The 27,500-nt window shown below is 48.9% G+C and overlaps 2 protein-coding genes across 2 annotated transcripts in view; one reads left to right on the top strand and one right to left on the bottom strand.

Annotated features, from left to right (window-relative positions):
- Positions 1-18,061, bottom strand: part of ccdc18 (coiled-coil domain containing 18) — a 43,978-nt gene extending 25,917 nt beyond the window's left edge. The window contains exons 1-15 of the mRNA XM_084446400.1: positions 17,686-18,061; positions 17,251-17,452; positions 16,642-16,800; positions 16,132-16,241; positions 15,808-15,936; positions 15,079-15,175; positions 14,875-14,996; positions 14,243-14,531; positions 6,513-6,600; positions 6,166-6,383; positions 4,540-4,650; positions 4,123-4,254; positions 3,754-3,876; positions 2,547-2,624; positions 360-476 (exon numbers count right to left, since the gene is read on the bottom strand). Of these exons, the coding sequence (XP_084302526.1) occupies positions 360-476; positions 2,547-2,624; positions 3,754-3,876; positions 4,123-4,254; positions 4,540-4,650; positions 6,166-6,383; positions 6,513-6,600; positions 14,243-14,531; positions 14,875-14,996; positions 15,079-15,175; positions 15,808-15,936; positions 16,132-16,241; positions 16,642-16,800; positions 17,251-17,452; positions 17,686-17,786 (2,076 nt within the window). The 5' untranslated portion in view covers positions 17,787-18,061. The remainder of the gene's footprint in view (positions 1-359; positions 477-2,546; positions 2,625-3,753; positions 3,877-4,122; positions 4,255-4,539; positions 4,651-6,165; positions 6,384-6,512; positions 6,601-14,242; positions 14,532-14,874; positions 14,997-15,078; positions 15,176-15,807; positions 15,937-16,131; positions 16,242-16,641; positions 16,801-17,250; positions 17,453-17,685) is intronic.
- Positions 18,062-21,864: 3,803 nt separating this feature from the next.
- LOC311315695 (xenotropic and polytropic retrovirus receptor 1 homolog) overlaps positions 21,865-27,500 on the top strand; it is a 27,871-nt gene continuing 22,235 nt past the window's right edge. Inside the window, exon 1 of the mRNA XM_084446399.1 lies at positions 21,865-22,250. Coding sequence (XP_084302525.1) covers positions 22,182-22,250 — 69 coding nt within the window. The 5' untranslated portion in view covers positions 21,865-22,181. The remainder of the gene's footprint in view (positions 22,251-27,500) is intronic.

Genomic DNA, 27,500 nt, shown 5'->3' with positions numbered 1-27,500 from the left:
TATTCACCGATGTCAATATTTTCTGGATAAAAACAAGTTTCTATGATAATCAAATGTTATACAGACTGAAAAACACATGGAAACACCGTCTCTATTTACAAAACATTCGGAAAAGCCGATAAATCATAGATTTACCACATTGTTTCCTCTTAACAACAACAACAACACAGAACAGCAGCTAGACACAAATAATGATCTGCTGTTCACATCGGCCCTGTTTTGCACATCAGACCGATACCGATATATTAAAAAATGACCAACATCGGCCGATACCGATATGATTGCCGATATATCGTGCATCCCTAGTGAAGACACCGGCTACACACACATCCCCTTCCCTCCCAGCAGGCCTGTTGTACCTGGCTGCTCTTCACCTCCAGCTGGGCCTCGTACCCCTGCTTGACCTCCTCCATCTGCTGCAGGCAGGAGCTCAGCTCCTCTCGACAGACAGACAGAGCCTCCTCCAGCTGACGCACCTGGAACACAGCAGTAACGCACCAGTAACACACCTGGAACACACCAGTAACGCACCGGGGACGGAGGAACGAGTGAGACCTCTGAGAAGAAACACGCTGGAATGTCCAGGAGTCTGCAGCAGGAGTCTGAGATGTAATGGTGTGAAAATTTCATATCACGATTATATGTTCTCTGTAAAGCGCATTGTGTTGCCTCTGGGTATGAAATGCGCCATACAAATAAAGCTTTGATTGATTGATTGATTGATATAGTGAACAAAATTATCAGTTATCAGTATTATCACGGTATTGTAAAATGTGCAGAAATTTTTCTAAAACACATACACACACTGAAATAATTTCAACAAGTTTTATATTGAAAACCACAAATAAAATTAGCAGCAATTTTCTCTATACTTTAACATTAAAATAATATGTCTTTGAGACTGTTGCTAGCTTTGGTTGCTGCTGGACAGTATTTGCAGTGAGTTTTTCAAAAGTGGGGCAATCATATGAAGGTAGATTTGGGTCAAAACTCGAGAGGTTGTAGATTCGATTTGAGAAATTGTACAATAAAGATGTGCACTTGTATCTTGATATTTTCACCCGCAGACTCGATTTGAGAACATGTACAATAAATATGTGCACTTGTATCTTGATATTTTCACCCGCAGACTCGATTTGAGAACTTAAAAAACTAAAGAAATAAAAATCTAAGTTGTATGTTGAGAATTGTATCCGCAGAATATGTCCACAAACCTGTGACTTTTGCACCTGCAATATGTTTGCAGTACAACCACAAATCAGCGTTCACAACCTCTCAAATCTGACAATACAAGTTCAAATCCTCAGTTTTGTCCCATATTCCTCGATAAATTTGGGTCAAAACTCACTTGTCGATTTGAGAACTTGTACAATAAATATGTGCACTTGTATCTTGATATTTACACACGCAGACTCGACGTGAGAACTTGTACAATAAGAATCTGAAGTTGTATGTTGAGAATTGCATCCGCAGAATATGTCCACAAATACAACAATCTGGTGAAGAAAGCTGGCTCAGTGCTGGGGTGGAGCCTGGACACAGTGGGGGCCGTGGTAGAGAGGAGGATGTGGACCAAGCTGCTGGACATCATGGACAATGCCAACCACCCTCTCCACCACACCCTGCTGGGGCAGAGCAGCAGTCGCAGTGGGCGGCTCATCACGCTGCGTTCAAGGACCGAGCGACAGCTCAGTTGAGGGCAGGGGCCTCTGACCTGAGCTCACCTGCCCCCCCTCCTCTTCCCTAACCCCGGCACCTAGATGGCAATAATAGCGAAAATAATTAAGATATGTTTTGAGTATATCTGTGGTGGTGATAGGATAACATTCATATACAGAGAGAGAACAAGTAGTTGTTTTGTTGTATATTGTACAATATATTGGTTTAGTGGGTGATGATCGGTTCTAAATTATGCTAGCTAACGTAGCAAGCTTACTCCAGCCAGCCAGCTAGCGTCAAAATGAACGCATCACGCTGCTACGTTTCATTGGCCAATCAGGTAGCGCTTGGTTCATGAATATTAATGAGCTACCTCCAACTCGCTCTCGCCTCTCTGTTTACAAGGTACAAGTGAGTTTTGACCCAAATGTATCAGGAATATATGGGACAAAACTGGAGGCGCGAGGATTTGAACTTGTATTGTCAGATTTGAGAGGTTGTGAACGCTGATTTGTGGTTGTACTGCAAACGGATTGCAAGTGCAAAAGTGACAGGTTTGTGGACATATTCTGCGGATACAATTCTCAACATACAACTTTGATTTTTATTTTACAAGTTCTCAAATCGAGTCTGCGGGTGAAAATATCAAGATACAAGTGCACATATTTATTGTACACATATTTATTGTACAAGTTCTCAAATCGAATCTACAACCTCTCGAGTTTTGACCCAAATCTACCTTCATACAATCAAGCACGGTTTTAATGATAAAATTATCACGATAAATTTAATCACGGTTTACCATTATACCGGTTATCATTACATCCCTACATGTAGGATGACCTCCATGGCTGGAGTGGGCAGAGCCGAGCTGGAGTGTGACTGACCTTGGAGGCCGACTCCCCGGCCTGCTGTTTGAGGCTCTGCAGGGCCTCCTCACTGAGCCTGGAGCTGGCCTCTCTCTCCTGTAGAGAAAACACACACACACACAGCATCATACAACAGCATCACAACAGCTCTACAGGGACATCAACAACAACCCAACAAACCCCAGCTAAAGATGGCCGCCGGGCATGTGACGGGGGAGCAGGTCCCCAGGATTCGAAATCTAAAGTGACTGAAAAATATCCCTCGGACGGTCTGTGTCCAGTCAAAGCAGCCTTTGTGACAGAAACAGCCCTGTTACGGGACGAAGCCCATGGGATCCCCTCCTCTCCCCCATCCTCTCCTCTCCTCCATCCTCTCCTGGTTCTCCTCTCTCCTACCTGTTCCTGTAGCAGGCCCTGGTTCTCCTCTCTCCTACCTGTTCCTGTAGCAGGCCCTGGTTATCCTCTCTCCTACCTGTTCCTGTAGCAGGCCCTGGTTCTCCTCCTCTCTCCTACCTGTTCCTGTAGCAGGCCCTGGTTCTCCTCCTCTCCTACCTGTTCCTGTAGCAGGCCCTGGTTCTCCTCTCTCCTACCTGTTCCTGTAGCAGGCCCTGGTTCTCCTCCTCTCCTACCTGTTCCTGTAGCAGGCCCTGGTTCTCCTCCTCTCCTACCTGTTCCTGTAGCAGGCCCTGGTTCTCCTCCTCTCTCCTACCTGTCCCTGTAGCAGGCCCTGGTTCTCCTCCTCTCTCCTACCTGTTCCTGTAGCAGGCCCTGGCTCTCCTCTCTCCTCCTCTCTCCTACCTGTTCCTGTAGCAGGCCCTGGTTATCCTCTCTCCTACCTGTTCCTGTAGCAGGCCCTGGTTCTCCTCCTCTCTCCTACCTGTTCCTGTAGCAGGCCCTGGTTATCCTCTCTCCTACCTGTTCCTGTAGCAGGCCCTGGTTCTCCTCCTCTCCTACCTGTTCCTGTAGCAGGCCCTGGCTCTCCTCTCTCCTCCTCTCTACATTTCACATGAACGTGAACTTGTTCGTGGACGCGCGTAGGCAAGAAAAGCACAACTGCGCAAGTACAAAAGGCACCGGAAATAGTCAAATGACTACAAATTTGCCAAGATGGCGCGGTTCAATAGGGCTTCACGTTTGATAGCGGTCAGTGAATGGAGTGGCTGTATCCAGATCTATTAATACATCCATGTGGGTGAGGGGCTGCAGTGGTTGTGTGACCTCTGACCTGGAGGAGCTGGTCCAGGCCGACGGCCGAGCTCTGGGCCTCCTCCCTCTCCCTCCGGGCCGAACACAGAGCCTGCTCCAGATCCACCACCTGGGCCTGGGCCTGCGAGAGAGAGACCTGCAGCTGGGAGGAGAGAGGGAGGGAGAGAGAGAGAGAGAGAGAGAGGGAGGGAGGGAGGGAGGGAGGGAGGGAGGGAGGATGGGACGGAGGGAGGGAGGAAGGGAGGGAGGATGAGAGGGAAGGAGAGGATGTGTTAGAGATGAATGGATGCAGACAGTAAGTATAATATTTGCAGCAGGGCTGGAGGTTTCCTGGTGTGAGTAGCGTTTGAAAGGTTTCCTGGTGTGAGTATCGTTTGAAAGTCGTCACCTGCTCCTCTCTGTCCAGCAGCTCGCGGCGCTGGTCGGACTGCGCCCTCTGACCCCGGTCCAGCGCCTGCTGGAACTCCCGCTGCTTCCTGCTCAGCACAGACTGGCAGTGCTGGACGCTGCTGGCCTTCTCCTGCAGGGGGAGACAGAGGACCAGGAGAAAAGTCTTTTAAAACTGTAAAAACGTTTTTTTTGTCTACATGTTCATGTTCGTGTGTTGGGGTCTGTGTGTGTGTGTGTATTTGTGTATGTGCATGTGTGCGTGCGTGCGTGCGTGCTTGTGTGTGCGTGCGCGTGTTTATGTGTGTGTGTGTGCGTGCGTGCGTGTGTGTATTTGTGCATGTGCATGTGTGCGTGTGTGTGTGTTTGTGTGTGTGTGTGTGTGCACGTGTGTGCGTGCGTGCGTGTGTGTGTGTACCAGCAGCTCCTGCTCCAGCTGTGTGTTCCTCATGGCAGACTGGGTGTAGGCCGAGCTCTTCTCCTGCAGCTGTTTCTCCAGCGACGCCACGCGAGCGCTCTTCCTCCTCAACTGCAGGCGCGCGCCGCCACCACCGGGGGGAGACAAAACACACATCACACAGGAGCAGACAGTAGTAGCCTCTCCCCTCTCTGTGTTGATAAATATGATAGAGGCAGTTCAGGTATAGGCAACACATGGATGCAAATTAATAGAACTGGATAGGGTCACTCCATTCACTGACTGCTCGAAAAAGTGAAGCCCTATAGGACCGCGCCATCTTTGAAAAAAACGCATCATTGATACCTTTGACATGCGCAGTCAAAGGTATCAATGACGCATTCTTGTAGTCCACGAACAGATTGCGTTCACTGGCCTGTGAGCCCCCCGAGCTCGGCGGGTTAGCCGCGAACTTCATGCCGCAGCGAGAGACCCCATCTCTGGGTGGACAGCTGTTCAACTCGCCTGGGACCAGGTCCTCTGGAGCTATTTCGCCTGGCTGCACATCGCGCTGTTGTGAACAGAATAAATACCCCCTACTAGCAAACAAAACATGTTCAGTCACAATTATACTGTTAAAACTAAGATGCCTGGATAAAAAAATATGTTTTCCAACGGATATATTTGAGGAAAGCAGATTAATAAGCAAGCCGCTTTTCATCGCTAACTCAGAGCGGGGAGAGGCATGAACGCACGTTTGCATTTCACATGAACGCAATCGTGGACTACAAGAACGCGTCATTGATACCTTTGACTGCGCATGTCAAAGGTATCAATGACAGGCTTTTTTCAAAGATGGCGCGGTCCTATAGGGCTTCACTTTAGATTTTGAATCCTGGGGGCCTGAAGATAGCACAATCTAATGGCCAGTTCTAGAAAATCATTTCTACAACAACACAAAGCAGCAGTCTGTGCCTTGGCAGGTTGACCTTCTCTCCATACCTGTCCCTGATCTATGGTGAGACATGCTGCGTTCCATTTGGCTCGTGAAGTCGTTATTTACGCGATACTACTCACAGTTTTAACTGGAGCGCCCCTCACGACTTATTTTCTCGGCTTGTGAACTCGTACCACTCGCCCCTCCCCCCAGTTAGCTCTGGAAGTCGTGAACAAGATGGCAGCTCCCTGTGGAACTAAGTGAAACTTTAGTACTGTTTTAGTACTGTTTTATTAGCATTTCTGTCTTATATGGCTCGTTAAATCAGTCGTACACACAGTATTCCCCAGCTGTTATCTGAGGACGTGTCCGCTGCCTCTTTTGTGTGTGCAAAACACAACGTCGTTCTCTGAATCTCCCACCTCCCATCTCACGACTTCCCAGACGAATGGAACGCAGCTAGGGATGCACCGATGCATCGGCCGAACATCGGAATCAGCCGATGTTGGCCTTGTTGACTGCCATCGGCACATCGGCAAATAAAATGACATTCACCAATGGTAGTCCCCCTCCCCCCCCCCCTCACCTCTCTCTCGGTGTCTCTAGCCTGCCCCCCCCCCCCTCCCCCTCACCTCTCTCTCGGTGTCTCTAGCCTGGCCCCTCCCCCTCACCTCTCTCTCGGTGTCTCTAGCCTGGCCCCTCCACCTCACCTCTCTCTCGGTGTCGCTAGCCTGGCCGGCCTTCTCCAGCAGGTCGGTGTGGAGCTGCTGGTAGTGGGAGGCCCTCTGGGCCATGGAGCTGTGCAGGGAGGAGACCTCCTCCTGGGCCCGGGCCAGACGCTCCTGCAGCCGCGCCGCCAGGGAGCTCTGCCTGCTCCGCTCTGCCTCCAGGGCCCGCAGCACCGGGAGCAGCTGCTGGTACCGCTCGCCTGGGGGGGGGGACAGAGAGAGCAGGGGGAGAGGGGGAGAGTTAGAGAAAGCAAGAATCACTGACTGTTTCCACTGTCTACAAGTCAAGCATTCAGTCGGTTACTTGTTGTGATGTAGGGTGAGCTCACCTGGCTTGGGTTTGAGCAGGTCTGCAGTACCGGTATAGTCCACCGGGGGGATTATGCAGGGTCTCACACACAGCGGCCCCTCGCTACCCTGCACAACAAAACTTGAACTTACAGTCATGTACACAAACAACGGAAAGTGTGTGTGTGTGTGTGTGTGTGTGTGTGTGTGTGTGCGTGAGAGAGAGCATGCGTGTGTGTGATCATGTGTGTGTGTGTGTGAGAGAGAGAGAGAGCATGCGTGTGTGTGATTGTGTGTGTGTGTGTGATTGCGTGCGTGCCTGGGTGATTGTGTGTGTGTGTGATTGCGTGCGTGCCTGGGTGATTGTGTGTGTGTGTGCGTGCGTGCGTGTGTGTACAGTAGAGATGTAACGGTGTGAAAAATTCATATCACGATTATTATAGTGACCAAAATTATCACGGTTATCACTATTATCGCGGTATTGTAAAATGTGCTGAACATTTTCTAAAACTACTGATACACACACTGAAATCATTTCACCAAGTATTATATTGAAAACCACAAATAAAATTATCAGGACTATAGACTTCTTTGCATAAACGTTAAAATAGTGTGCCTTGGAGACCGCTGCTAACTTTCGTTGATGCTGGACAGTATTTACAGTGAGTTTTTCAAAACGCAGAAATCAAACACGGTTTTAATGATAATTTCATCACGATAAATTTAAAGTCGCACTGAAATGAAAAAAGCATTCTGTCCCATTTTGGTTCACATAATTGGTCATAGTGTTCACATATTCAACGATGTATGCCAAAAAAATTAAAAAATTCTACTTTTGTTGTAATCTTATATCAAAGTCAGAGGTGATGGGCTGGTCAGAGGTGGAGGTCTGGTCAGAGGTGGAGGGCTGGTCAGAGGTGGAGGGCTGGTCTGAGGGGGAGGTGTTGGGCTGGTCAGAGGTGGAGGTCAGAGGTGGAGGTCTGGTCAGAGGTGGAGGGCTGGTCAGAGGTGGAGGGTTGGTCAGAGGTGGAGGTCTGGTCAGAGGTGGAGGTCTGGTCAGAGGTGGAGGGCTGGTCTGAGGGGGAGGTCAGAGGTGGAGGTCTGGTCAGAGGTGGAGGGCTGGTCTGAGGGGGAGGTGTTGGGCTGGTCAGAGGTGGAGGTCAGAGGTGGAGGTCTGGTCTCCAGCTGAGGCTGCCCAGCCCCTAAGTCTGAAGTGCTAACAGTAACTATAGTAACAGTACTCCTATATGCTAACATGGATATCTTAATAACAACACTATAGCTTACAATGAGAATCAGAATCAGTTTTTATGATTAAAATCGTTTTTTATTTATTTCTAAATTTGCCGCCTCCACCGCCTCCACCGCCTCCTCTTCTGAGCCAAGGAAGAGGAGAGAGTCTCCCTGACTCTCTCTCTGTGGTCCAGAGAGATTGAGAGAGGAGAAGGAGATACCTCTGACCAGCCCTCCACCTCTGACCAGCCCTCCCCCTCTGACCAGCCCTCCACCTCTGACCAGCCCTCCCCCTCTGACCAGCCCTCCCCCTCTGACCAGCCCTCCCCCTCTGACCAGCCCTCCACCTCTGACCAGCCCTCCCCCTCTGACCAGCCCTCCCCCTCTGACCAGCCCTCCCCCTCTGACCAGCCCTCCACCTCTGACCAGCCCTCCCCCTCTGACCAGCCCTCCCCCTCTGACCAGCCCTCCCCCTCTGACCAGCCCTCCACCTCTGACCAGCCCTCCCCCTCTGACCAGCCCTCCCCCTCTGACCAGCCCTCCCCCTCTGACCAGCCCTCCACCTCTGACCAGCCCTCCACCTCTGCCCAGCCCAGATGTCACCTCTGACCGGCCCAGATGTCAAGATGATACCTCCTTCTCCTCTCTCTCTTTCAAACAGGTGTGATGAAGGTGTATCGAGTATCCTTGATTTGGCGTTAATATTATAATAATATTCTCCCGTTCAAAATAAAGCAACTGCCAAAAGTTAAAAGGTCTTTATTGAGATATGCCGCTAGGGCGTGGGTATAGGCTCCCCAGAACTCCTGCCCTTTTCTTTTTTAAACAATATTCTCTATTCAATATTCTGTCAAAATGTTCCAATATACAGTCCAATCAATTTGTTTTAAGTCCTTCATCCATTCCCGCACGTTACAGCTCCCATATTATGACGAGACTTGAATATGACGAGACGTAAGAATGGGTTTATGTCAACAATCCTTACGCAGAAGTTGTTGTTTGTGAATATATATTCGGCTGTGTAAATGTTTTTACGAATACGCCAAATATACGTGTGCCACTAAAAATTCAATGCGAAGTTAGCGCCGTCACACGGTCAGTTTGGTAAACTGGTATTGTAGTTTATCTTAGCTACGATAATTTACATCTGATGCTAATATTCTGCTTTGTTGGTAACCTGGTTAATCTAGGTTATTATTCCTAACTATTGCTCAAATGTGTCGCTGACTAAGTAAATCCTGTAATATGATTGCCACCGTTTTGCCTGGTTAAGCTGGTCTCTAGCCAAATGACTAGCGTTAACATCCATGTACTGTAGGCTATATCGGATTTCATATTGCGAACAGGGCAAGTAGCTTGCTACTTTATTAGCTAATCTAGCGAACATAGATCTCTACAATATTCTTCTAACATGGTTAGCAGATAGGTTTCGGGAACAGGTGGTCCCATCACCGCACGAGATGAGTTTTGTAACGTTACTTTCCCCATTTGCTACATATCATTTTGCCATAGGTAGGCTATAAACTGTATTGTGTTTTGTACAGTTTGCACTTAGTTCTGCTCATGTGGCCCTGCCCTCTTTGCACTGTCCCGTCTTGTCCCTGCACCCTGTCTAATTTTGTCTCCATCTATGCACCATGGGCCGAAAGCAAATTCCTAGTTATGTTGCCTAGTTATAAGTAGGCTACTTCTGGATTCTGATAGCCCAGAAGGCCAGTAAGCTTTCTGTCAGTCTGTATTCATTCATATTGTAAGGCGTACAAATAAAGAAAAAAGCCTTCCTCAATATGACCTGTCAACAATTCTGTTAACCATTCCAGTCATCTTTCTTAAATTAATTGTCCTCCATGCCCTTGACCCCCAGTACCTATCTGACCTTCTCTACCAACATGCCCCATCCCGGAGCGTGCAGTCCTCAGACACGGGTCTGCCCCCCCCCCCCCCCCTCGTGTGACCCTACCCTCTGGAAGTCTCTCCCCAGAGATATGTAACGCCCCAACCAATTAATAAATTGTCCAATAGTTGTACAAATTAATGTCTATTTGCCATTATTTACAATTCTGTTTTCAGGGTTAGTTTTTCGTTAAGTTAATGAAAACCAATAATAATCAAATGCAGAGGCAATAGTAACAAATATATACATTTATATAGGCTTACAGTTACAACCAGCCCTTTGAGGGCAACCATAATCTCTATGTGGCCCGGGACGAAAATGAGTTTGACAACCCTGATTTCCGTATATTATATACATGAAGCAAGCCCAGAGCAGTGCATTGTGTGTGCGTGTGTGTGTGTGTGTGTGTGTGTGTGTGTGTGTGTGTGTGAGAGAGAGAGAGAGAATGTTCTTTGCCATGCAGAGCTCTTCAACACAGAGATAGTACCGGGAGGAGGTGGTTGGCCTTTGGGGGTGATGGGGGGGTTGGCAGACACAGACATATACAGCAAACACATTAAAATACGTACACACACTAGATATGCACAAATGCAGACTCGCGTGATCCAGGTGATGTCTGTTTTGGGATGTCCCTCCACAAGACAGATGACTTGAGAGATACGGCTTCCGGCCCAACTCTCACCCTCTTCACTGTTGCGTTTGTAAAGTGACAATAGCGCACTCTGTGATATCCAGTGTTGGTTGGCATAGACACAACATGGTTTTCGTCTGAGGACAAATTAAATCTAAAAATGGCATAAGGCCTGCCGTATTACTCGGTTCACCACGGATCTTTCAAACGTAAAGTTCCTTTCCAGTAATCCAAACTCCATATCTAATTCCTGTTTTGATTTTTGATCATTGACTCACACGAACAGACTAATTGCGATTCCGATTTCAGAACGATTAAACTGTAACATATAGCCTAGGCTATTTGCGGGACATCGACGTATTCGTTGGCGTATTCGTAAAAACATTTACACAGCCGAATATATATTCACAAACAACAACTTCTGCGTAAGGAATGTTGACATAAACCCATTCTTACGTCTCGTCATTTTCAAGTCTCGTCATAATATGGGAGCTATAACGTGCGGGAATGGATGAAGGGCTTAAAACAAATTTATAATAAGGACTGTATATTGGAACATATTTTGACAGAATATTGAATAGAGAATATTATTTAAAAAAGAAAAGTGCAGGAGTTCTGGGGAGCCTATACCCACGCCCTAGCGGCATATCTCAATAAAGACCTTTTAACTTTTGGCAGTTGCTTTATTTTGAACGGGAGAATATTATTATAATATTAACGCCAAATCCAGGATACTCGATACACCTTCATCACACCTGTCTGAAAGTACCAATCAAGTGATTTACAGTGATTTTAGAAAGTTGGTGGTTTTGTCAAAAGAGCCTTGCAAACCGTGACGTCACAGAGCACCCTTGTGACGTGGGCCAGGAGGTGTATAAAAGCCAGTCAGAGGTGGAGGGCTGGTCAGAGGTGGAGGTCAGAGGGGGAGGGCTGGTCAGAGGGGGAGGGCTGGTCAGAGGTGGAGGGCTGGTCAGAGGTGGAGGGCTGGTCAGAGGTATCTCCTTCTCCTCTCTCAATCTCTCTGGACCACTGAGAGAGAGTCAGGGAGACTCTCTCCTCTTCCTTGGCTCAGAAGAGGAGGCGGTGGAGGCGGTGGAGGTGGCAAATTTAGAAATAAATAAAAAACGATTTTAATCATAAAAACTGATTCTGATTCTCATTGTAAGCTATAGTGTTGTTATTAAGATATCCATGTTAGCATATAGGAGTACTGTTACTATAGTGACTGTTAGCACTTCAGACTTAGGGGCTGGGCAGCCTCAGCTGGAGACCAGACCTCCACCTCTGACCTCCACCTCTGACCAGACCTCTACCTCTGACCTCCACCTCCACCTCTGACCAGACCTCCACCTCCCCCTCTGACCAGCCCAACCCTCTGACCAGACCTCCACCTCTGACCAGCCCAACACCTCTGACCAGCCCAACACCTCTGACCAGCCATCCACCTCTGACCAGCCATCCACCTCTGACCAGCCCTCTACCTCTGACCAGCCCTCTATCTCTGACCAACCCTCCACCTCTGACCAACCCTCCACCTCTGACCAGCCCTCCATCTCTGACCAGCTCTCCACCTCTGACCTCCACCTCTGACCAGCCCTCCACCTCTGACCAGACCTCCACCTCCATCTCTGACCAGCCCTCCATCTCTGACCAGCCCTCCACCTCTGACCTCCACCTCTGACCAGACCTCCACCTCTGCGCGCTCTCGCTGATTTGCTCCTCTGCTACAAGAGTGTGCTCTTCCCGTGTGTCCACAGACCCTCCAGAACCCCCTCGGATTGACCTCCCGGTACCGCCCATACCTCCTCCCACGGAACTCCCATCGGATCTCGGACCGGACTCACTGACAGACGCACGCACATTCAAACAACAACTGTCCCGCCAATTGTCACCTTGCACTCACTGGTTACCACACACAGTCCTGACATGACACCTTACACATAGCTAACTACACATCCCATATCCACAACTACAAGCGCACCATTCACTCTAGCGCACTTCCCCTAAACCTGTGAATAAGGACCCCCTGCTCTGGCCGCCTCTTTGGCCCCGCGGGTCAGACTCCTGACAGCTACGCACGGCCGGAGAGCCTCCACACAGAGATGAGGGGAGAGAGTCCTAGCTACCTGGTTGTGTGTTAGGGCTGGGAGTCCGAACTTCGGGATTCGAATATAATTCGAATATTGACAGAAATACTGGTATTCGAACGAATATTAGGCAGCCCTTAATATTCGAACCTGTTATAGGCATAATTTTTTGTAAATGTGTTGGCTAGCAAACGTTGCTTTTGATTCAGATTCAGAGGGTTTTTCACGCCTGGTGAAGTTGCAATCGCGAGCTCATTAGCAAGGCTATTGGACACCTGGGCTCCTGTAGGAGGTGACGTTAGTTAGCACGCGTTCCAGGCAACCCGTAACTCGTGTTTTTCCGACCTCCTACACGTGAAAATGCTCTGGAATGGCAGTCAAACCCGTAACTTCCCACCCGTGAACTCGTACAGATCGATGTATGCTACTGCCATTCCAGAGCATTTTCACGTGTAGGACGTCGGAAAAACACGAGTTACGGGTTGCCTGGAACGCACCATAAACCCAAGCATGTAGTCATGCCTAAACACTGACTAAACTCTTAGTTGCTACTAGTTAGTCGCATATTAGTTTGGTGTCTAATTTCGGTTGCACCACGGCAATTTAGGCGTTGTCTTAACTAGTAACTACTAACTAGTTACTAAAAAATAGTCGTTGTATGACTGTGACGGCAGGATCCAAATAGCCAATCGGTAAGCAAGTAAAAATGTAAACAAGGAGGTTGATCGCCCTTACCCAGCCCTTACCAAGGAGCTTGGGCCGTGTCCGAATGTCCATATTACATACTATATAGTACATACTGCAACTCGCCTACTACATGCGATTTAGTACATACCTGTACTACTCCACGAAAACATGTTTAGTATGCGAGATAAATGAAGCATGCTTCACGAGTCATCCAGTGAAAGCGACGGGCTCCGGCTCACAACAATATTGAGCTAGCCAGGCATTTGAGTTGGTCATCCAACACGCTCGATCCTCACCTTTCTGTATAATCCCAACTGTGAAATGGATGTGATAATAGTCCACAAAATATTCTTCCTTTGCCTCGTTTAGCACCAGCTGCAACTCTCCTCCAAATGCATTATCTCCGTTAGCAAGGCTAACGTTGCACTCGGTAGCTTGTGCTTATTATTATTATTATTATTATTGGGGTTGGTGCTTGTGCAGTGGAGGGGTTCTTTTGGGGGAGTTGGAGCCGTTGGATTGTTATGCTTAAATGATCCTAGCCAGCTAGTTTGATAACCTTCTTTGATTCAGACATAGCGTAGGCTGCCTGGTACCGTCCACTGACCAGTTGCTGGTTAACTATGAGAGGCAGGATCCCAGCCGACCGTTGCTTCCCCCCAACCCGCAACGGAGGGTTATCAGCTGGGCTGGGACTCCCCTCGCAGTTAATCTTGATATAACTAAGACATCTGATAAAAAAATCATTCTGAAAACATCATTGCTTATCGATATTGCCTATGATACAATGCCCACTAGTGGACAGAATGTGCACAACTTTATTTTAAAACCTAGGTAGGTCTTTCTGTAAGAATTTAATGGTAAAAAATATTATTAATAATAATTCGAATATATTCGAATATTATTATTAATAAATAAACGAACTTCGAATATGATTTTTGGGCAAAAGTCCCAGCCCTATTGTGTGTGTAGTCTGCGTGGTGTGTGTGTGTGTGTGTGTGTGAGAGAGAGAGAGTGTGTGGGGAGCCCAGGTGGGGGATTGTCATTCTTCTGATTGTCAGTCATTACTATTTTCCCTTTACCTACTAACCATCCTCTCTGTAGGACAATGAATATCCACATGATAACTAAATGTGATTGTAAAACTAAAAATGCAATATAAACTTTACCAGTAACAAGCAATAACCCTCCTATGTTATTGATTGTGTGTGTGTGTGCAGACTGTGCACCTCTCCCTACCTCTCTGAGGTGCAGCAGGGCCAGGATGGCCTCTAGGCTGGTCAGCTCTGCCCGGCTCTGCTGTGCCTCCCTCAGGCTCTGGTCCAGCCGCTGCTCCTGGCTCTGTGTGAGGGTCCGGAGGTCCTGCGCCTCGCTGCGGAGAGAGCCCAGCTCCCTGGCCTCCCCTGCCCGCTCCCCCAGCTCCCTCTCCAGCCCCGCCGCCCGACGGACCGCCTCCTCCAGACGCCCCTGGAGCTCCGCCTGCTCCGTGACCTGTGACCTGGCCTGGATGGCCTCCTGCTTCAGCTGACTGGAGAGGGAGGGGAGGAGGAGGAGGAGAGATGAGGGTTTGCGCCTCCTAAGCCTAGATCCTAGATAGGTTACTATAGTTTGCTCTAGTCATCAAATACTAGTTTTATTTATTTACATATGGATATTTTTCATTAATCCATTTTTTCTTTTTCATTAATAATTATTTTAGCCAGTTATTGCCCTTTGTGTTTTATGTTGTTTTTACTGCACTATGTGAAGCACCTTGAGATTTGTCCTGCATTGAAAAGTGTGCTGTATAAATAAAATTCATTATTATTATTATTATTATGATGAAGCCGGTTTCCCGGGCAGGAGGAAGGCGGAGTGGCTCTCTGGCTGACCTGATGGCGTGTCCCTGGTCATCCCTCTCCCTCTCCAAAGCGCTGCACCTGTTCTCCAGCTCCCCTCTCTCCCGGTCACACTGGATCAGGCTGTCCTTCAGCTTGCTCTCGCTCTCCACCACCTGCACGACCAACCCGGGCGTCAGACAGACCGCCGCCTGGGACCTGCTCCTCCGAACGAGGAAAAACGCTCCCGCGAGTTACCTTCTTGAGTTTGGCCGAGATGTTGGTCTTGTACTCTTTGAAAGCGTCGGTGAGCTTCTCTGCGTTCCGAAGGGCCTGGTTCCTCTGCTGCTCGGCCCTGTGGGAGATGAGGGCGTGAAAGCACACACCTGCTTAAACAGGCTGGGGGGACAGGGTAGCCCATACACGGATTACCACATGATGGGCCCCTGGGCACAGACACGTAAAGGGCCCCCCACCCATTTCATTTATCGCCTTTTTGAATTTGCCCAATGAGACGGCATCCAAATCTAATTTGAAGATAATTAGAGAAATCTCACAATAAAAGCAGCTTTACACAGCTCGGTTTTGACTCGAGGGACCTAGTGGGGAGGACTTGCTTTTTGGATTTCTCAACTATGGGCCCAATACAGTTGAAAGGCTCATATTGCATGGAGTACTCAGCCCCTCTAAAGTAGGCCTACTGCAGATAAACACTCATTTAAAAAGTAACATGATAGTTTCTTTCTTGTGACTTGTTATTGACATGAATGACTAAGCCCTTTGACTATGCCACAAGAAAGGGCCCCCTGAGCTCTTGAGCCCCTGGACCTGGGCCCGGTAGGCCCATTCGGTAATATGTCTTTGGGGTAGCCTGCTAACTACCCAAACTCTCTGCCTTTATGTCACATACTTTGATCAGGCTCTCAGTGCGGTTGTTCTAGCGGTGAATGGGCCGGAGGTGTCGGGAAGGCGGGGTTTGACCGTTACCGTTTGCCCTGTCTGGTCCTGTCTGCCAGCTCTGTTCTGAGCATGCTCAGTTCTTCTCGCAGCTCAGCCGACTGTCCGTCACTCTGCGCTGCCGCCTGCTGGCACTGCTCCGCCCTCAACTCTGCAGCCCTGACACAGCAACAACAACAACAGCAGCAGTAGCAACAACAACCGTAAATACTGCATGTACTATCAGCCTAGCAGCCCTAAAGCAACCATAACAGAGAATCGTACTGCACATTCTGATTGTGTTTCAATACCCTGAATCAATCTGTTATTCTGGTTGACAGATTGATTGGTGATGCTGTATAATAGGCAGGTTACCGGAGCTCTTTGGCCTGGGCCTCCACCTCGGCCTCCAAGCCCAGAACCTGCTCCCTCATGACGGAGACGCTGGAGGTCTTGGCCCCGACGGTGGATCCCAGCAGACGGACCTGTGTGGGGGGATACAGACCTGATCAATCCCAGTGTTTGTAGCAAGTCGAACAAAAAAACATCGCACAGATCCCCCCTTTGACCGCACATAAAATGACAGAACCAACATCGTGTTGACAGGAAAAAATGTCAGAAACAACACAGGATACAGAACCAAGACATCTGGAAAAGATAATCTGACTGCTCAGAATGATTAATGCCTACATTTTCCCTTCTGAGTGTCACAGGTCTTTCAACCTGCCAAACGTCCATAATTCCCCGAGATCCAGGAGACATAGGTGCTTCTCACATCACTGACATCATCACGCTAGCGCCGTTCCAAACAACCTGGGGCTGGATGCTGTAACCCTAACCCGGTTGCAGCAGAAAACATAAGCGCCACAAAGTCCAAAGCACTACCTTGGTCCTGGAGCCTGCCAGCTCCAGCTGGGCGGCCTCCAGGTCACTGAGGAGCTGCCTGTTCTCCAGCATGAGGGAGGCGTTCTCCTGGCGCAGGCATCCCAGATTCCTCCTCAGGGGACCGGCCTCCATGTCCGCCAGCCTGCCCGAGGTCCGCTGCTGGGGGACAGAGCCACAGGGATGAGTGTTGGGGAGCTGAGCGCAGCGCTGCGTATTTGACATGCACTCTATGTGACGCATGCAGGGGTAAGGCGTGATTCCATGGACCTACGTCATTATAGAGAATTCAATTCAATTCTCTTTCTCTCTCTCTCTCTCTCTCACACACACCATACCCCCCCCCCTCTCTTTTTCTCACTCTCACACCATATTCTCTCCCCCTCTCTCTCTCTCACTCACACACCATATTCTCTCCCCCTCTCTCTCTCACTCTCACACACACCACCCCTCGTCTCTCTCTCTCACACACACACACACACACACACACACACACACACACACACACACACACACACAATACCACACCATATTCTCTCCCCCTCTCTCTCACACACCATATTGTCCCCCCCCCCCCCCCCCTCTCTCTCTCTCTCTCTCTCTCTCTCTCACCCTGGAGCCTGACATGGGAGGGCTGAGGCTCCCACAGCCCCTGCGCTCTGTCCTGTCTGGGAGGCCTCCGTCCAGACGGGGGTCGCCAGGCGGAGGCTGAGGGGCCTCTGGCCGCTGGAGGTCCTCTAGGGTCAGACGGCCAGGGAACCCCAGGGGAGGACTCTGGTCCGACCGCTCACTATGGCTGTCATGCCCTGGTTGACTGAGGGGTTGAGGAACATGTCAATGGGTGACACTGTAAGGCTCAGGCTAGAGAAGCTAGTGATTAGGACAGTTCTTCTCTGGCTTTTGAGTTACAGTAACTGTATGCTGCCTACTCCTTACTGACTTGCTAAGAAAGCTTTTGGGGGGCTTCAGATCATCAGGGTCGGCTCTCCTGTTCTCTTTAGACGTATAGTGAGAGACAGTACATTGCATGTTAACTAAGTTACTTACCTTAATTGTTCTCCCAAACTTTGCAATTGTATCTCAGTTGAACGTAATCGACTCCTTAGACTAGCAACATCTTCGACGAGATTCTCCTCGTCGTTGAACATTGGTGGCTGTCAGGTTTTAGCACAATGTAAAGCTGGCTAGCTAACGTGTTAGCCAGCTAGCTATCTAGCTTTAATTAGCTAGCAACCTAGACCTGCAAATCGGTGGCTAGACATCCTCGCATACTGTATACGAGACTGTGGACATAACGTTAGACCCTGCAAGCAATTCAGTAAAGCTAGTTAGCTAATGTTGCCTAGCTAATGTGTAAACAAAGCTGGCTACAGTAATTGAATCAATCAACATTCAACAGGTTGTTAGCTTGTGTGCTAGCTAGCTAATGTTGTAGCAAAAAGTTAGTTGAGCGTCCAAATTTGCTATCATTAAAAACTAAAGAGCAAGCTTTGGTAGTGTAGCCTCTGAAAAGAAAAAAGCGATTCGTTCAGTAATGTTATGGACAATAGAGCTCAAATCTGTAGCTAAAAGTGCAAGATTTCTACCGTTCACCAAAACATTGAACTACAAGTTTCACGTCTCAACATCGAGTTACGAGATTGGTCGAATGGGAAGTCTCTGAAGAGTGATTGGTGAACGAGATTATGACGCAGTGTCAGACCCGCGAATGGTGGCGCGTTCTAGGTCCGGTACGGTCCTTTGGTTGGGATGCGTTTTGTTCAACTTTCATGATGAGGCATATCCTGCCCTTTTGTGAGCATCTGCAACATTTGGCAGGGCAAAGGCACCGACCTTAGATTTTTTCTCTTCGTATTATTATCGTATTATTCATGCATTTATTGTTTTGTAAAGCCTATTACTCTATTGCTGCCTATTCATAACTACGTTCTCTTTTTATACATTTTATTTAATTAATTACCTATTTATTTATCTATTTCTCATTTTTTAAACAGGTAGCCTTGCCTACACAGTCTGCACGTGACGTCACCGACTCTGCGCGTAGCCTAATCTTGAAAGGATTTTATTTTGTCGTCCGGTGCGACATATTATTGTGAGGCTCCCTGGGCGGCATAGAAGACAACGAAATTAGGCATTCAGTGAAATTCTAAACATGTTCTATTCAAACATGCTTTTCTTGGCATCTTAGGATGGAGTTCGGACCAGATACCAGCGACGAGGACCATTCCTGGAAGACATAATGCGCCATAGACTGGAATATCCTATAGGCCTACATGAATATATGCTGTACTGTATTGATGCCGTTTATTGTCGATCCTGCGCTATTTATGCACGATTATTATTATTTTTCATTTCAGAACTGAGACATTTGTGTGCATGAAGTCGTTATTTTGAAGGATTAGTGAATTTGTCTATTAGGCTACATTCACTGCAGCTTCAGTCTTACATTCTGTATTCATTTTTTTTATGTGAAATTATTTATACTCTGGTTTGCATTATAGGCTTGGATTATATATTAGTATAGGCTAGGCTTGGTGTTTAGCCATTGTTACTGTCCGGCCTAGAAAATCCCATGCACCATTTAATGGATATCTTAATGAATAATGGGCTATCATGTTCTGTTTTATTTGACTATTCGGGACTAGAACATACTATTTTATTTATTCTATGGTTTGTTTGGGCTAGGCAATATAACAGTCGCATGCACTCTTTGAAGGGGATCAAATGTGCCGCCGCTTTGAGGCGTTTTCATTGTTGCACAACCTCCAAAATCAGAGCTGCTGCACAGACAAATACGGCCGTGCGTCGCCTAGCCCACTGCACGCAATTCCATCATGGCTGCAGAGGATTATCTCCTAAAGGCTATAATGCGCATTGTCCCTTGTCTTTGGACTGAATAGAGCCTACAAAATGAAATGCCTATAGTTATATGTCCTATTTGGCCAAACATCAGAGGGAATTAGGATTATATAGAACTGGGAGATGTCCGTCTGACTGCAGCTCTTCAAATGGAAAATAGGCCAACATTGAAATCACATCAAACGGGACAAGATGCGTTTTTTCCCTGCTCGACACAAACGACGTCCTTCTTCTGATGTTTATAGATTCCGTCTCTCCGTGTTCACAGCGGACCTTGATTTATAGTCATTCAATTAAGGCACGCGGTGAATGCCAAGAGCGGGGTCTTCGGCCCGCAGCACCGAATGGACGCTCAGCCAGCTCGCGCTCAGACAGCTCGCTCGGTTTCTAGCCTAGCCTACCGAGTATAGATATGCCTATGTGATTTCACGGTTTCCTGCATGCATTGGGGTAATCTTACAGCTGATCAAATATGATGGAATAGATTTGTGTTTTTTGTTCGCTTTGTTAGCTACAACTGACATGAAATGACCAGAGGCGCTGTCCGTGGCGCGTGGTGCTGAATTACACCGGCGACAGATTAGAGGCCAATCAATGTCGACGATTCCGATGGTGTTTAACGTTTGCATTGCGAACAGGTTCAGTCAGCATCAAGACACAGTGAAGCCAGTGTAATCCGTTCTAATAAAAGGGAAATCGTTATTCTTATTAAAATGATTTATTTCTCTTATGTGCTGTAATCCGCTCTTTCTCTCTCCGTCTCACCCACGCACACACACACACAGATACACACACACGGATACAAACACACACACAGATACATACACACACAGACACACACATACAGAGCTCCAACACACCACAAACACAGAGCTCCACCATAAATGCATGACATATAGTGCAGAGTTAACAAAATGTACCCTATTTATACCACAGTCGTTATACGGCATTTATAAACAATGGTGGAAGCATTCGTATCAATGTCAAACTGAAGACAACGGTATGAGCTGCGGAAGTGTCACCATTGTGCATTTCCAAAAATGGACACCTGGGGTCGCTGCTGTCAAAATATAGGCTACTATTATAACAGACTATTCCCATTGAATAGTGAGTCTGAGATTATTCATGAACCGTCCTTGTCAAGTTTTACTGTGGTGTGTGTGTGTGTGTGTGACTTGTACAGGTTTATAAGGACACTTATATAATCTATTCATCCCTCTTCAGTCAGTTGTTAGTAAAGTGTGGGAATTTGACCCTACTTTTTAGATCTGTTAGCCTACTCTCCACAGCCCTGCGGTCCATTCCATCACTTTATCCATGCGTGATTATTTAGCCTACAGAGCAGTATGACATGTAGGCTATAAGTAGGCTATGGCGCATCTGATGAATAGTTGTGTGTACTTTCCTGCATTGTTGCTGGTTCAATGCATGTTAGCTGCACCTGCTCCGATCACCTTGCAAGTTAAGGGGTCCGGGTACAGCGACCCCCTCCGTCTCTACAGTTGTGTGCCAACTGGAACCCCATGCCAATAGGCTAGGCCTACAGCACTATGGGGCTACATCTGGATCAGATGCTTACGCGCAGGCAAGGGGCATACCGCTGTTACTACTGGCGTCTTGGTGCGAGGTCACGCCCGCAGTCTGTTGACAGGAGTAACACAGCGATGGGAAACACTAATGTTTGATGGCAATTGTAGAGCATTCAATGCCGCTGGGTTTCGCAAACCTGCTTGCCTACTTTTACGAAGCAGGGCTGCCAAGTTTGACCAAAAACATGGAGTGAGATTTATCCCCTTCCCCGTTAATTTTATTGTCGGGCGAGTTGTTGACGGGGGGGGGGGGGGGGGGGGGGGATTGATCATTTTTATTGTGATTGTCGCGCGAGTTGTTGACTGGGGGGGGGGGGACTTTTGCCCTGAATTCTGCCCCTTTGGTCGTGAGGCGGAGTTCGTTCGATCCACCTGATCCCCCCCCTGGCTACGGGCCTGTAGTATGTAGGGGTTGGTCATTTCTCCGCGTGAGAATTGTTATGTGTGGCGTGTGAGCGTGAGAAGAGGCTGAAATGCGTGTGTCTCACGCTCAATGCGTGAGACTTGGCAGCCCTGTACGAAGAATGATTTATGTAACATATCGTGTTTTAAATGTATACTTACATTTAGGGTATTTGTATTATAACAAAAACCCACAAAAGCCTACAAAGCGATGATGAAGAGAACATCTTTTTTTTTTTGTACCTGAGCGTTCCATGCGCGATGACGCCACAGCGACGTCACTTTCTGCCCATACTGAACGATGGCGTCGAAACGACTCCGCAGCACAGACGCTAGGGCACAGCAAACAATACCGTGACAACAATAATCCGCAAAGAACTGTTCATTTTTGAACACTGACACGCCACAGTTAAAGAGAGAGGGAAGCATGTCCTTGCAATAATGCTTCGTGGCTGTCACTCGCCCAGTCTAAGACCATAATAAATATATGGGGCATAGAGAACGAGGATCTTCGACCGACGGAACACAGCCATAATCTCTGGATGAGGAACATTGTTTAGCTAACGTTAGCTGCTTCACTGTGAAAACGGTCCAAACGCTGCTTCCAAACGAGGCGGGACATTTTCTCTCCGTCGCTCCGTCTATCCGCAGCTACCAAGATCAAGTCCCAAGGAGGGGACACACAAAGGCAGGATGAAATTCACGGAGCATCTCTCAGCGCACATCACCCCCGAGTGGAGGAAACAGTACATCCAATATGAGGTAAATAGCTAGAACATAATGTTAGCTAGCTCAGCTGGTTAGCAAGTTATGATCTTTGACTAGCTATCATTATCAGACGATAACAATCTCGCTATGATTGACAGCTACGTTAGCTAGCTAACCTCTTGACTTGTCACGTTTTGTTTGCTAATTTCACCAATATTGACTGACTCGCTATTTCTTGAAGTTGATGGTGCTAACTGCTAACTAGCTGGTAGCTTAGCAGACAAACTAGTAACGTTGGCTAGCTAGATTTTTGTGTGGTTTGCAGGTGCCAGCCTCAGTGACAGACAGGTATTTTGATGGATAGCTGCTTGGAATTCAGACATTGACCTCTCTCTCTCTCCTAAAGAGCTGATGGTGTGAAAAAATGTTCCTGAATTTTTTCCAGCAGTTAACATTACACGTGAGGTCAACAAGTCCAGTTTGATGGTGATTGCTGTCAGACAATGCAGAGATCCGCAGCCTGCTAGCTAGCCTCCTAGCCATTGTGTACATGGTGTCATTGAATGCAGCAGTTTATACCGGTAAATAGGCACCTGCATCAAAGCGCTGCAGATAGTCACACTAGCCAGGGCTGCTGCACATTGCAGCAAGACATGCCCCTCATGCCTTTCATATCTACCATCAGCCTGACAGGATTTCAGCAGCAGCTGCACAAAGAAGCGAACTCTAACTGTACAGGGCAGATTGCCAACTGGACAGACACAGTGGCTGCGTGCCACCCCCAAATGTACTGAAGCCCCGAAGTCAAACTCAAGGGCAGTGTTTATTAAAAGCTTTGGGGAGGAAAGGGAGGGGGTTCTGCCTACATATGGGAAGTCGGGCGGCTGACTTTAGCGCTTTTTATTTTGTTAGTGGCTGGACAAATATCTGTATGGATCCATGTCGTTAAACGGTCGTACAAATTCTCCCCATGTTGTGTTGCACTTTGATTCCAATGGTGAGCTTGGATCTGGTCAGTTTAGTGAGTTGTTAGATTAGATTAGTCTTTATTGTCCTTTGCAGGAAATTGTACAAAAAATACTGTACTGAACTGTACAAAAAAGTGCAATACACAACATAAACCCATTACCCCCAAAACCCCACATTCAATTTCACATTTACACATATACACCAAGACGAATACCCATACTGTAACCCACGGACATATTTACACATATATACATACATTTATACATGTTGCATGGGATGATAGGGGGGTTATTATCGTGGTGTCTTGTTGAGACACCACAATAGAGAGTTCAATCAGTGAAGCAGGCGGTTTGATACGGGTCTAGCTGTCAGCCAGCCAGCCAATCAGCCGGTCAGTCATCCTCAGTCAGTAGGCCAGCCAGCCAGTCAGAAACCACCACACCCAGCAGAGCCTGGTCTGCCCCTTGAGAACAGCACTCGCTCTGAGACAGGAACAGACTGCAGCAGCTTCACATAATTCAATCATTTCACATCAGTGATGCCGAGGTTCTACTGGGAGGTTAGTCACTAGTGCTGCTGACCAGGCCCGGAAGGACAGACAGGGAGACAGACAGGCAGGCATAGAGGGGGGCAGACAGACAGGCAGACAGACAGAGAGGCAGACAGACAGGCAGGCATAGAGGGAGGCAGACGGACAGACAGGCAGGCATAGAGGGAGGTAGACAGACAGACAGATATTGGACACTGTCAGACAGACAGAGAGGCAGGCATAGAGGGAGGTAGACAGACAGACAGATATTGGACACTGTCAGACAGACAGGCAGGCGGAGACGCGCCCGCCTGAAACATACAAACAGACATACAGTAAGCAACATGGTTGGATTTTGGACCATAGTCAATCATACATTCACCCAGTCAGACACACACAGTCATGGTTGTAGTGGCTCATGCAGGGTGGCTCTTGACACATAGATGACACATTCCTCCCCAGTCCCGCAGGGCTGCTAGAGTGTAGAGGTCTCCTGTTAGGCCAGACGCCGTGTCTGGTCTCTCCTCCTGACCTCTCCTGGTCTCCCCTCCTGGTCTCCCCTCCTGACCTCTCCTCCTGGCCTCTCCTGGTCTCCCCTCCTGACCTCTCCTGGCCTCTGCCCCTGACCTCTCCTCCTGGCCTATCCCCCTGGCCTCTCCTGGTCTCCCCTCCTGGCCTCTCCCCCTGGCCTCTCCTGGTCTCCCCTCCTGGCCTCTCCTCCTGACCTCTCCTGGTCTCCACTCCTGGTCTCTCCACCTCACCTCTCCCCCTTGCCTCTCCTCCTGGCCTCTCCCCCTGGTCTCCCCTCCTGGCCTCTCCCCCTGGCCTCTCCTGGTCTCTCCCCCGGCCTCTCCTCCTGGCCTTTCCTCCTGGTCTCTCCTCCTGGCCTCTCCTGGCTTCTCCTCCTGGTCTCTCCTCCTGGCCTCTCTCCCTGGTCTCTCCTCCTGGCCTCTCCCCCTGGCCTCTCCCCCTGGTCTCTCCTCAGTCTGCAGCAGAGCGACCCTGGAAGGCTCTGGGGGAGACATGTGGCTTAACGCAGTCACCTGCAGCCATGCCAGCAGACATCTTATGCCTGTCGTGTGTGTGTGTGTGTGTGTGTGTTTCATCTGTTAGAAAATGCTGTCATTGAGAATAACCATGTCAGTCTGAGTATGGTGAGTGAGTGTGTTGTTGTATGCGTCCGTGTGCCCGCACATGTGTGAATGTGTGGTGCCCGTGTGTGTGTGTGTGTGTGTGTGTGTGTGTGTTTGTCTGTGTGTGTGTGTGTGTTTGTCTGTGTGTGTGTGTGTGTGTGTGTGACCTCCATTGTTGCTGTTTTTGTATCCGTGTGTTCTGGGAAAACGCTGATGTCAGCAGAGGTTATGGAAGACAGGAGATTCTGTCTCTTTCTGCTGGCGGTCACCTGACGAGTTTGACCGCGGCGCCAGCAGGGTCATGGTCATGGTCAGCTCTCACTTTTTGGCATCGCCTCACTGGAAGGCTAAAGCTAACTAGCTAGCCAGAGTCAACAAAGCAGAGCGCCGGTGATTATCTAGCCCTCATTATCATAGAGGAGACAGTGTCCGAATGCTAAGCTAACTAGCTGGCGTGTAATACCGCCCTAGCCTAAATTCCTTGATCTGTGGAAGGAGTGCGTCACGTAGCGAGGCTAATCCAGTTACATGAGGATGGCATGACAGTTAGCCCCGGGGGACAGGGGTGTGCGTGGGGACAGTTAGCCCCGGGGGACAGGGGTGTGCGTGGGGACAGTTAGCCCCGGGGGACAGGGGTGTGCGTGGGGACAGTTAGCCCCGGGGGACAGGGGTGTGCGTGGGGACAGTTAGCCCCAGGGGACAGGGGTGTGTGTGGGGACAGTTAGCCCCAGGGGACAGGGGTGTGCGTGGGGACAGTTAGCCCCAGGGGACAGGGGTGTGCGTGGGGACAGTTAGCCCCAGGGGACAGGGGTGTGCGTGGGGACAGTTAGCCCCAGGGGACAGGGGTGTGTGTGGGGACAGTTAGCCCCAGGGGACAGGGGTGTGCGTGGGGACAGTTAGCCCCAGGGGACAGGGGTGTGCGTGGGGACAGTTAGCCCCAGGGGACAGGGGTGTGCGTGGGGACAGTTAGCCCCAGGGGACAGGGGTGTGTGTGGGGACAGTTAGCCCCAGGGTACAGGGGTGTGTGTGGGGTAGGGATGAGACGTATGGATTTTTGCATTACGGTACGGTATGGTATCTAGTTACACGGTACGGTTTACGGTATTTCACGGTATACGACATTTCACCTCCCCAACACACATAAAAAAACAAGTATTTTACTTTGAAGGAAAACAGCTTTATTGAACATTAGTGTGCGTGCCTGTGCAGTGTGGAAAAAAAAGAACCTATTTGCTTAACTCAGGTTCTTAGTGGAAAAAAAACATCTACCTATTTGTTTATATTAAATTAACAAAATTAACTGTTGCAAGCAACTTGAAATGTGAAGTTTTAGCAGCGCATTATTGTGTAATACCATAAACGTAATACCGTAAACACAGGGAATGTCACGGTTCTAATACCGTGGACATTTTATACCGCGGTTCACGGTTTTACGGTATACCGTCTCATCTCTAGCGTGGAGTCATTTTGACAGACAAACAACGGGTTTTCTCTGGTTGTGAGGGGTGAGTGTGGTGGGATGGGAGAGGCCGAGAAATAGGGGGGAGAGAGAGACGGGAGGAGGAGGAGAAAGAGGGGGGGAGAGACAGGAGGAGGAGGAGAAAGAGGGGGGGAGAGACGGGAGGAGGAGGAGAAAGAGGGAGGGAGAGAGAGAGACGGGGAGAGGAGGAGAGAGAGGTCAGGTGTGGTTGGGGCAGGGGCATATCAGCCATCGCTCTACTGACAGTCGCACTAACCACGCTATCTCACACACACACACACACACACACACACACACACACACACACACAGACCCTTGACTGTGATGGTCCTGTTGTTTTGGCCCGTGTTGCTGCCTCTGTCTGAGGGCTGAGTTATGGCCGCGGGGGCAAAGATACCACTGACCTGAGAGAGGCCAGCAGGAGGGCAGGGAGCTGTGTGTGTGTGTGTGTGTGTGTGTGTGTGTAGGTGTGTGTGTTTGTGTGTGTGTGTGTGTGTTTGTGAGTGTGCGTGTAGGTGTGTGTGTGTGTGTGTGAGAGAGAGAGAGAGAGAGAGAGAGAGAGAGAAGGAATAAAGCTGATAATCCCCTGCCTGTGACCGTGTTTTTGTTTTGGAAATTAGATACTTTAGCTTGAACACGCACACACACACACACACACACACACACACACACACACACACACACACACACACACACACAGAGAGAGACTCAAGAATCGGACAGTTACCTGCTCTCACTCTCTCTCTCTCTCTCTCTCTCTCTCTCTCTCTCACACACACACACACACACACACACACACACACGGCAGAGTGTGGGAAAGAGTGTGTTATTGCTCTGGCGATATGGAAGTGCTGAGTCCTGCTGTGTGTGAGTGCTGAGCGTAGCGGGACGTTGGGTCGGCCTGGTGAGCGCTCTCAGCCCCCCTCCGCCTGGTGCTTATTCACTAAACCAGAACCCCCTCCTCTCCCTCCCTCCCTCTTCCCTCCTCCCTCCTCTCCCTCCCTTTTCCCTCCTCCCTCCTCTCCCTCCCTCTTCCCTCCTCCCTCCCTCCTCTCCCTCCTCTCCCTCAACCACGTCACAAGGCCTGCTGGCTGACCTCAGGTCAGTTTGGGATTGTCTCCCGTCAGTGCTGATGCCTGGGAGTAGGGAAGCTAAACTGATCCCAGGCCACCTGGGAGGGGCTTTTGGCCCAG

The sequence above is a fragment of the Borostomias antarcticus genome, assembly GCF_949987555.1.
Source record: "Borostomias antarcticus genome assembly, chromosome: 12".
NCBI lineage: Eukaryota > Metazoa > Chordata > Actinopteri > Stomiiformes > Stomiidae > Borostomias > Borostomias antarcticus.
The sequence above is the reverse complement of the archived record's forward strand: the minus strand, read 5'-3'. Positions and strand labels throughout refer to the sequence as shown.